The sequence below is a fragment of the Arachis ipaensis genome, chromosome B05 (assembly GCF_000816755.2).
Source record: "Arachis ipaensis cultivar K30076 chromosome B05, Araip1.1, whole genome shotgun sequence".
Lineage (NCBI taxonomy): Eukaryota > Viridiplantae > Streptophyta > Magnoliopsida > Fabales > Fabaceae > Arachis > Arachis ipaensis.
Genome location: NC_029789.2, coordinates 103,070,635 through 103,082,021, shown reverse-complemented (window position 1 = coordinate 103,082,021; position 11,387 = coordinate 103,070,635). Strand labels below are relative to the sequence as shown.

The window sequence follows — 11,387 nt, the reverse complement described above, 5'->3', positions numbered from 1 at the left end:
GAGTGTGGGTCACCTTGCAATTGAGGTAGTTGTAATGCTAACCTTACACTTTTTGGGATGAAGTCCAAGAGTTTCTCTCGAACCATGGTGCGGAAGTTCTTAGGCTGTTGGTTCACACTAGTGTCATGCCCCTTTGTGACCCAAGCGTTGGCGTAGAATTCTTCCACCATTAGTGTGTCAATAGCTGAGATAGGATGGGCTAGAATTTCCCAGTCCCTTCTCTAGATTTCTTTGAGGATTTCCGGATACTCATCCTCCTTGAGCCTAAAGGGGACCTCAGGAATCACCCTTTTGTGCTTCACCACAGCACAGAAGTGATCTTGGTGGGATCTGGAAAGGAATCTCCCTGATTCCCATGGTTCAGAAGAGGAAGCAGGAGCCTTTCCCTTTCTTTTCCTTGAGACTTCACTGATCTTTGGTGCCATATAGATATGAATGGAAAGCAAAAAGCGGCACTTTTTCAACATCAAAGTTAAAAACTTAGCGCATCCTCGAGCCAAAGTAGAAAAAGAGAAAAAGTATAAGAAGAAGAAAGAAAGGAGAGGAGGAAGAAGGCTTTGGCCAAGTGGGAAGGGAATAGGGAAGAGAGGAAGTGTGGAAAGTAGAATATGTAGAGAGGGAAGAGGATTGTGTAGGTGGAAGGATAAGGGATGGAATGAAGGGTATTTATAAGGGTGGGAGGGTTAGTGTTCGGTTATGTAGGAGGGAAGAATGGGTGGGAAAGGTTTGTATTTGAAATGGGTGGGGTTGGTGGGGAATTAAAGTGATAGGATTGCTGATGACTGTGGGGAAGAGTGTTTATTGGGAAGAGGGAAAGTAGGGTGTGGGTTTCAAGGTTTAGAAAAAGTAGGAGAGAAAAAAAAGGTGGAGTAGGTGGAGATTCTGTGGGACCCACTGGCTGAGAACTTGAAACTGTGAGCTGCCTGCCCGCTACCTGGCATTCAATGCCAGGAATGGGTGTTGAACACCCATAAGGAGGTTAAGATGCAGGCTTGGCTTCTTCCTTTAGGGCGTTGAACGTCCAGCATTGCTCCCTGGCTGGCGTTCAATGCTGGGATATGCTCCCTCTAGGGCGTTGAACGCCCAGACTGCCCCCTGTCTAGCATTCAACGCCAGTAATTCCTCCTCAATGGGTGTTGAATGCCTAGATGGGATCATGGAGAGGGTTTTCTCAGCTCCTTAGTGGGCGTTGAATGCCCAGCTCTCTCCTTCTCTAGCGTTCAACGCCAGCAAGGGACTCTCCCCAGGATGTTCTGTTTTCAGTTCTGAGTGTTTCTGTCACTGTTCTAAGTGCTGCACATGATCACAAACATCAAAAAGCAAGAGAAAAACTAAAATATAAATTCAAACTAAAGTAAATGAAAAGGAATAGAAATTACTATACTAATAGTTGGGTTGCCTCCCAATAAGCACTTATTTACCTTCATTAGCTTGACGGACAGCTCCATTACGGAGGTAGGTAGGGGCTTAGATCTTCACCCCTTACAGTGAACTTTCTTCCTGTGCTTTCGTTAATGAGCTCCACATGCTCTAGAGATAGGATCCTACTTACTGTGTGTGGAATGATTGGACCCTTGGTGAAGACAACTCTCATGCCAGGTGAGAGGCCTTCAGTGGGAATCTTCTTGTCCCTCCAGCCTTTAGGTACCTTCTTCTCAGTTCCTTCCTTCCCTGTGCTTGATGATGGTTGCCCAATACCAAACTTAGAGTTGGTGTTTGGGGGTTTTGTAAAGCTCTGCACTGAGAGGGAAGGTTGAAACATTATGTGTTGCATAATGGTACCACCTCTGTCAGAGGGAGATTGAGGGTTGGGTATCTTGAACAAGATATAATTCTCATGTAGTCTCAAGACTAGCTCTCCTTTTTTCACATCAATAATGGCCTTAGCAGTGGCTAGGAAAGGCCTTCCAAGAATGATGGATTCATCTCTGTCCTCCCTATTTTCTAAGATTACAAAATCAGCAGGGATGTAAAGGTATTCAACCTTCACTATGACATTTTCCACCATGCCATATGCCATTTTCAAGGACTTGTCTGCCATCTCTAATGAGATCTTGGCATGCTGCACCTCTAAAATTCCTAGCCTCTTCATTACAGATAGAGGCATTAGATTGATGCTTGAGCCAAGGTCACATAGTGCCTTCTCAAAGGTGATGGTCCCTATAGTATAGGGAATTAGGAAGCTTCCGGGATCCGAAAGCGTTTGAGGAAATTTCTTCTTAACCAAGGCACTGCACTCCTTGGTCAGTACCACAGGCTCATCTTCCTCTTCTAACACCTCTGTATGAGAAGATTTTGCCTTCAGCATCCTGAGGATTGCCAGGTACAGAGCAATTTGCTCTTCCTTGGACTCTTCATCCTCTTATGAAGAAGAGTATTCTTCAAGTTCCTCTCTTAGCAAAGGGGCGTGCAAGGTAACATTATCAGTCTCCTCATGAGCTTTGATTTCTTTGAGCTTCTCAACAGCAAGCTCTTCTTTGGGTTCGGTCACAACGTCCACCATGATGGCCTTGCACTCTTCCTTTGGGTTTACCTTTGTGTTGCTTGGAAGAGTGATAGATAGGATCTCTGGGATCCTCTTGCTTAGCTGGCCAACCTGTATCTCCCAGTTTCGAATGGAGAACCTAGTTTCAGCCATGAAACTGTGCGTGGTCTTGGAGAGGTTAGAGACTATAGCAGCCAAGTCATAAAGGCTCTGCCTGGGTATCTCTATCTTTTGCTGAGATGGTTCGAATGGTGTGTTATTGAACCTATTCCGGTTCATTCCATTCTAATTGTTGCTGAAACCTTATTGAGGCTTTTGCTAATCTCTCCACCTAAGATTAGGGTGGTTCCTTCATCCCTGATTGAAAGTATTCGAATAGGAATTATTGTTGGAGTTTCTGGAGGAATTTCCCATGTATTTCACCTCATCCATGGTGGTCCAGGCGTTATCACCTGTGTCCACCTCATAGGTTGTCTCTGGACAGTAAGCCTCTGAGCTCTGCGTCCTACTCAAGTGCTGAGTGATCATGTTGATCTATTAGGACATGAGCTTGTTTTGAGCCAAGATGGTGTCTAAGGTGCCTTCTTCTAGGACGCCTCTCTTCTAAGTGGCCCCATTGTTCATAGGTTTCCTCTCAAAAGTGTACATGTACTGGTTGTTGGCAACCATGTCAATAAGCTCCTGCGCCTCTTCAGGTGTCTTCTTTAAGTGGAGGGATCCACTTGCTGAGTGGTCCAGTGCCATATTGGACATCTCAGATAGACTATCATATATCTAACATTGTCCAATCAGAGATCATGTCAGGAGGGCATCTCCTGATCAGTTGCTTGTATCTTTCCCAAGCTTCATAGAGGGACTCATCCTCTTTCTATCTGAAGGTTTGTACTTCCACCCTAAGCTTGCTCAGCTTTTGGGGTGGAAAGAACTTGGTTAAGAACCCATTGACCACCTTCTCCCAAGTGTCTAGGCTTTTCTTAGGCTGAGAATCCAGCCATAGCTTTGCTCTATCTCTTACTGCAAAGGGGAAGAGCATGAGCTTGTAAACATCTAGATTAACTCCATTGGGTTTGACAATGTCACATATCTGCAGGAAATTTGTTTGGATCTTCATGTGGAAGTCCATGAAACTGGCAGCTCTGTTATACCAAAATGACCAGTTGAGGCTTCAACTCAAAGTTGTTTGCTCCAATGGCAGGAATGGAGATGCTGTGCCTATAGAAATCAGAATTGGGTGCACTGTAAGATCTTAGGACCTTTCTTCCATCACCCCCATTATCTGGGTTAGCTACCATTGTTGTATCTTCAGCTTCTTGTTCTAGAGCTCCTATAAGATTCCTCACGGCTCTGATAGCCTGAGCTTGTTGCAGACGCCTTCTTAGAGTCCTTTTAGGTTTAGAATCTGGATCAAAGAAAGGTTCTTTATCCCTACTCCTATTCATAAACAAGAAGAAAGAAACCAAGAAGAGAAGAGAAAAGAGTCTCTATGTCAGAGTATAGAGGTCCTTGTTAGAGAGTTAGAAGAAAAGAAAAGAAAAATGTCTTTTAATTTAAAATGAAATTTCAAAAATGGAGAGAGAATAAAGAAGAAAGTTTTCAAAAAAGATAGAGAGAAAAAGAATTAGAGATTTTCGAAAGTAGAAGAGAGAGAGAAGAATTACAAAGAATCAAACTTTTAAAATTAAAATGAAACAAACAAGTAACGAACTAAGAAATATTTGAAAGCAAAATAAAGATTTGAAAGAGATTTGATTTTTGAAAATATTTAAAATTTTAAAAAGTAGGAAGTTGGAAAAGAATCTTTGAAATTTTAAAAATTAAAAAGAGAAAGTTAAAAGAGAGAAACCAGATAAGATAAGATTTTAAAATTTAAGACAAAACATTTGATTTTAAAAAAAAGTATTGAAATCAAAGAGAGAAAATCAAAGAAAGATTTTAAATTTAAAAATTTGAAAAAGTCAAGAGGAAAGGGAGATAAGATAAGATAAGATTTTAAAAATTAAATGATTTTAAACTTCAAATGAAGAAGAAATGATAAAATAACAATGTTTTTGAAAATTAAAGGGAAGGATAAAATAGAGATTTGAAAAGTAGAGAAGACAACAAGAGAAATAAAATTATTAATCAAGACACCAAACTTAAAAATTTTTTTGAATTTAAATTAAAAATTTTCAAAAAATTAAAAAAGGAAAAAAAACCAACAAGACACCAAACTAAAAAAAATTTGAAATCAAAGATATTATTTTCGAAAATTTGGGGGAGAAACTAAAAGACACCTAATAAGCGAAAATTTTATATGCTTTTTGCCATCATTTTCATGTAGTTTTTAGTATGTTTTGTTTAAGTTTTATTAAGTTTTCATATGTTTTATTGCAAAATTCACATTTTTGGATTCTAATTTGAGTTTGTGTGTTTTTATGCAATTTTAAATATTTTCTGGCAGAAATTGAGGAGATAGAGCAAAAGTCTGATTCAGAGGCAGAGAAAGCACTGCAGATACTGTTAGGATCTGACCTCTTTGCACTCAAAAGAGATTTTTTAGAGCTACAGAAGTTTAAATGGAGTGTTATTAATGGCTATGGAAAGCTAACATCCAGAGCTTTCCAGCAATGTATAATAGTTTATACTTTGCTTCAGAATTGAAGGCCCAAAACTGGCGGCCAACGCCAGCCTCCAGCCCTATTCTGGCGTCCGACGCCCACAAGGAGGAGACCAGCGTCCAACGCCCACAAAGGACCCCCAAGTAGGCGTTCAACGCCCCAGGAGCCTCCTAGCACGTGAATCTCAATTAAGTTCAGCCCAAACACTCACCAAGTGGGCCCCAGAAGTGGATTTTCGCACTAAAAGACTGTTTTACCCTTCTAATGTAATCCTTAGTCATTAGTCTAGTATTTATTTGAGAACTTTTATACTTTTCAGATCTTCTTCCACCACTTTACACATTTACATTGTATTTTCTATCAATATGAGTTTCTAAACTTCCTAGGTTGAGGGGAGGAACTCTGCTGAGTTTTATGGATTGATAAAGTATTACTGTTTTATCTTCAATCCGTGTTTGATTCTCTATTCTAAGATGTATCTTTGTTCTTCATCATTATGAATGCGTTGAACTGGCATAAGCTTATCTCATTCTACATGGGTTCAGAGTGAGTCTTTCATCGGACAATGATGAACCACTAGCTTGATTATACATCTCTTAGATGGCTAATCCACAACTTTGTTGGGGACTTCCCGAGACACCAGTTCAGCCGAGGTATGGGGAGATTAGAGTCTTTGTGGTAAAGGCTAGAACCAAAGGCGCAGCATTCTCTGATCCGGAAGATTCGACCTTGTCTGTGGTATTTTGAGTAGGATCATCAAGGGGAATGGACTGCAGAAGCTTCACCCTAAATCATACTGGATTCGCACTAACCCTGGGGTTCAGATCTGGAGGAGCATTGGAGACCTCTCAAGAAAGGCGTTGATCACATACAGCCTGCCATAGAAGAAATCATTCACAGTTGGAGGAGGCACTAAAACCAAATTGATCCAAGAGAACAAAGCATCTCCAAGCCTTAACCATCTCCTTATCATTACTTTCACCATCAATTGAGTAACGTTTTCTTTATTTTACTTTTATGCACTTTAAACAACCAACCAACTTTTCTATCCGTCTGACTAAGATTTACAGAATAACCGTAGCTTACTTCAAATCACAATCCTCGTGGGATCGACCCTACTCACTCAAGTATTATTTGGACGACCCAGTGCACTTGCTGGTTTAGTTGTGCGAAGTTTAATTCCGCACACCAGCACTAAACTTCAAAATTTTGAAATCAATTAAAGAAAAACATAAAGAAAATTTTGAACACCAAGAAAGAAAAAAAAACAATTTTCAAAGAGACTCGGAAAAACCAATGAAAACCAAAGGGACACCAAATTTAAGACTTGACACAAGACTCAAACAAAATAAAAAAGATGACTAAAGATGGAGATATTTTTTTTTTGAAAAATTTTAAAAGGAAAACAAGAAACACAAAAAGAAAAATAGTAAAAGTACCTAATCTAAGCAGCAAGACAACCGTTAGTTTGTCAATCACGAACAATCCCCGACAATGGCGCCAAGAACTTGGTACACGAATTTGTGACTCGCACAACTTAACCGGTGATGAGGGAAAAACAATTCCACACAAACTCATCGGCAAGTGTACCGGGTCGAATCAAGTAGTAATAACTCACCAGAGTGAGGTCGATCCCACAGGAATTGATGGATTGAGCAACTTTAGTATGGTGATGAATTTAGTTAAGTGAATATTTGACGATTTGAGTGAAACTTGATTAACAGAAGTAAAATTGCAAGAAAATAAAAGGGAGAAGGTAAATTGACAAAATCTTAAAGTGCAGAAGAAGTAAATTGTAGAAACTTAAAGTGCAACAAAGTAAACAAGCTGAAACTTAAAGTGCAAGAAAGGTAAATAACTGAAACTTAGAGTGCAAGAAATTTAAATTGCTGAATCTAAATTGACAGGAAACTTAAATTGCATCAAGAATAAAGGGATTTGGTATTGGGATTCAAATTGAACTAGAAAATAAAAGTGCAGTGGATTAAAGAAGTATGAGATGAGGAGAATTGTAGAAGAACTAAAACAAAAATGAAAAATTGCAGAAGAATCAAAATAGCAAGAAAGCTTAGCTCAATTATGAAATCTGATGAGCAAGAATCGTGTTGGTTAGGAATTTCTCTTATAGAAAGGAATTACTTCATTGTAAGCATAGCTCCAAACCAACAAACAACTCTCACATCAAATTAAAATATGGTTTTGTCACATGTACAAACCCCAACGAAAATTAATCGAAGTACTTAGACTCCGGGTCTTCTCACAAGGAGTTGCAATGAAGTGTTCAATTATTGGCTATGAAAATGCAAGGGGTTTGATTTTGTATTTTTGCAAGAAAATAAATGTCAAGAAGAAATAAATGACAAGAAAAGTAAAGAGAGCAATTAAAGAAAGCAATTAATAAAGAAAGACATTCATGGCAAGGTTTGAGATCATAGGCTTTCTATCCTAGTCATGAATCATAACAATACTTAACAAAAGTTTATCTTATTACGTCATCTCCAACGATGGAAGAAGATATAGGTTATCTTCCATGAGAGAAAGTCTAACAAGACTAGCTAATCTCAAATAAAAATTCCTAATCAACTCACTAATTGAATTAGCAAGAGATTAGAGTCATTGAAAATGATATTAACTAACAACACTAGATCACCAATCTAAATTGGGTATTCATGACTCAAGAATGCCCAATTACTCTTTCCAAGCCAAGAATGCTCAAAATCTACTCTAAAGCCCAAGCAAGTATTTTATCAAACACTTGGTGGGTACAAATGGAAAGCATGGTAAATGTGCAAGAAATAGTAAAATCTACCAACTACCAATTGCAAGAAAAGTAAATTCACAACTCAAATCAACAATTAAAAGAACATCAAACATTAAATTTCATTCAATGTAAACTAAATCCAACATAAGCATCCATGAACATAAAAAAAGCATAAAAGTAAAATTAACATCACAAACTAAGAGAATGAAAGTGTAGAAGCAAGAAATCATAAAGGAAACAACATGAAAAGATGAGATTGCACCTAGATCTAGGAGAGATTAACCTAACCTAATTCTAGAGAGAAGAGGGAGCTTCTCTCTCTAGAAACAAACCTACATGATGCTATACTACCAAACAATTGCTCCCCCCTTTGACCAAGCATGAATTTTGCATGAAATAGCATCAGAAATGAGTTGGGTTGGGCCCAAAGTGCTTCAGAAATTGCCCCCAGCGATTTCACCTTTAGTGGGCCACGAGCAGCATCGGCCCGCACTCGTACAGTGCGCGTGCGCGCCCCTAAACGTGAAGCAACATATGGAAAATTTTATATCATTTTGAAGCCCCGGATGTTAGCTTTCCAACGCAACTAAAACCACCTTATTTGGACCTCTATAGCTCAAGTTATGGTTGATTGAGTGTGACGAGGTCAGGCTTGACAGCTTTACGGTTCCTTAATTTCTTCATGAGTTCTCCCACTTCGCATGCTTTTCTTTCACTCCTTCAATCCAATCTTTGCCTTCTAAACCTGAAATCACTTAACAAACATATCAAGGTATCGAATGAAATTAAAGTGGATTAAATTTAGCTATTTTAAGGCCTAAAAAGCATGTTTTCACACTTAAGCACAAATCAAGGGAGAATTGCAAAACCATGCTATTTCATTGAATAAATGTGAGAAAAGTTGATAAAATCCCCCAAATTAAGCACAAGATAAATCGCAAAATCGGGGTTTATCAAATCTCCCCAAACTTAAACCAAGCATGTCCTCATGCTAAGAATAAAGAAGGACAAGAAAAGGGATATGAACATTTATTCAATGCAAATAAACTATGTGCATCTATCTATATGAATGCAACTAAATGCAAAATGATTCTACCTACTTGGTTAAAAGTAAATCAATCCCCAAGAACACATATGCATATGTAGGGCTAAGTAGTATGATAATTCATGAATCCTACCAATTTGAATATCAAAATAAAGTACAAGTAGACTTGCAAGAAAAAAGCTCATGAAAGCCGGGAACAAGGAATTGAGCATCGAACCCTCACCGGAAGTGTATCCGCTCTAGTCGCTCAAGTGTATAGGGTCGATTCACTCAATTCTCTTCTACTCATGCTTTTCATGATTTATTTTTCATCTAACAATCAACAATTATTCAATGCATGCATACATTCATCATGAGGACTTATTCATAGGTTGTAATGGGGCTAGGGTAAAGGTAGGGATGCATATGGTCAAGTGAGCTTGAAATTTGTATCTTTGATTAACCTAAGCTCTCACCAAACACATACAACAACCTATACAATTCTAATACACAATCTAACTACCCATGAATCCCACTTTTTTTTTTCACATACTCATGCATTCTCTTTAATTAACGTTCCATATGCACTGATTTTTATTGAACTTTACTTTGGGGCATTTTTGTCCCCTTTTTATTGCATTTTTTTCTTTTTTTTTTTATATTTTTTTCCTTTATTACTTTTTTTTTTTACATTTTTTTCACATTTTTTTTCTTTTTTTCAAAGTATATACAAACATATCAATGCATATGGATTTACATATTTAATGCATAAGCATGTACCCAATTCTCAAAAATGTAAAAACACACTTTCCTCTCAACCAATGTCCCAAGTTTCCCATACCCAATTGATACACACCCTCACTAGCCTAAGCTAATCAAAGATCCAAATTAAGGACATTTATTATTTTTCACTTAGGGGTAGTGATGTGCTAACATTAAGAACAAAAGGGATTAAATAGGCTCAAAATTGGCTAACAATGGTTGATGAAAGGTAGGCTATTTGGGTAAGTGAGTTAAATGAAATGATGGCCTCAATCATATAAATGCATGTATACATGGAATAATGGACATAAAGAATCAAACAAATCAAAGATTACAATCATAGAAAGAGAATAATACACACAAGAATGGAAATAAGTGATTATAAGATGTAACCACACAATTTGGCTCAAAACTCACATGCTTGTGTTCTTAGCTCAAAAACCGTGTTCCAAAATAAATTCTTCAAGCAAGTTCACACAAAAAAATTTTTTCAAATTGGTAGGGTGCCCTAAAAACAGTTTTTTGGAAAAGAAATCATCACCCTAACCAAGTAGTCCTAACATAAAAAGGAAGTGGTAAAAATATGTACAAATTCTAACTAACATGCAATCTATCATGCAATGCAACAACTAATCTAACAAAGACAAAAATTAAAAATTGGTGTTGAAAAAGAAAATTGTTATCCATGGAGATCGGTCGGACGACCTCCCCACACTTAGAAATTTGCACCGTCCTCGGTGCATACAAAGAAGAGCAAGGTGGACGGGTTGCTATTGATGAACTCCTTCAAAAGGTTGTGCGGATGAACTTGTTTGTTGCCCCATTTAGAAGCCTTTCCATTCCTTTCCTTCTTTGTGGCCGACCCATGGAGATCGGTCGGACGACCTCCCCACACTTAGAAATTTTCACCGTCCTCGGTGCATGCAAAGAAGAGCAAGGTGGACGGGTTGCTACAATTGATGAACTCCTTCAAAAGGTTGTGCGGATGAACTTGTTTGTTGCCCCATTTAGAAGCCTTTCAATTCCTTTCCTTCTTGGTGGCCAACCTAAAAGGAAAGAAAAAGAAAGAAAATTAAGCCTACAACAAAGATATCAAAGCAAATAAAACATAGGCGGGGACTAATGCCAAATAAAAGTAAGGTTCTCACAGCATGTTAGCTACGCATGTAAGCGAGAGAGAAATATATGTAAAGGGCATATCAACTAATACTTGATGCAAGAGTAAAGTCAAAGCATAAAGAGCACTCAAAAGTATCAAGTTCAACTAGAAAGAGTGGGTCATGGAAGACATGCAAGCACATATCAGTGCACAAAGGATACAAGGATCATCAAGGGTTAAGCATTGAATTAGAAATTTCATTACCCATCAATATCAAACAAGTCAAGAAGCACCAAGATTAACCAAGAAATTCTCAACAATTGAGTAAGAAAATTCAACACCATTATTCGAATAAGAAGCTCAAAAAAAAGAAAGTAAAAAGAAGCTATAAAAACAGAATGAAAATGCAAAGAATAAAAAGTATGCGAATACAATGGACAAAAGAAAATGGATGATGAGAAAAAAACTTTTTTTTTGTGACGCGGACACGTCATGCACGCCCACGCGCCGATGCGCAGATTGGCAGAAGGAACAAGCGACGCGGACGCGCACAGTACGCGTACGCGTGCTTGATGAAGTTGGCGACCGACGCGGACGCATCACGTACGCTTGCGTGTCAGGTTGCGGGAACAGAGTAGGCACAACTTTGGCATAACTCT

General features: G+C 38.3%; 1 protein-coding gene across 1 annotated transcript; it reads right to left on the bottom strand.

The window, feature by feature from the left end:
* On the bottom strand, positions 1,279-2,308 carry LOC107640816. Its single transcript, XM_016344315.1, has 2 exons — positions 1,649-2,308; positions 1,279-1,293 (listed from the first exon to the last, which is right to left on the bottom strand). Exons 1-2 carry the CDS (start codon positions 2,306-2,308, stop codon positions 1,279-1,281), a joined length of 675 nt encoding a protein of 224 aa, XP_016199801.1.

What these genes read in the sequence shown, in the direction of transcription:
- LOC107640816 (XM_016344315.1), bottom strand. Translation starts at nt 2,308, where the DNA reads ATGCTGAAGGCAAAATCTTCTCATACAGAGGTGTTAGAAGAGGAAGAT.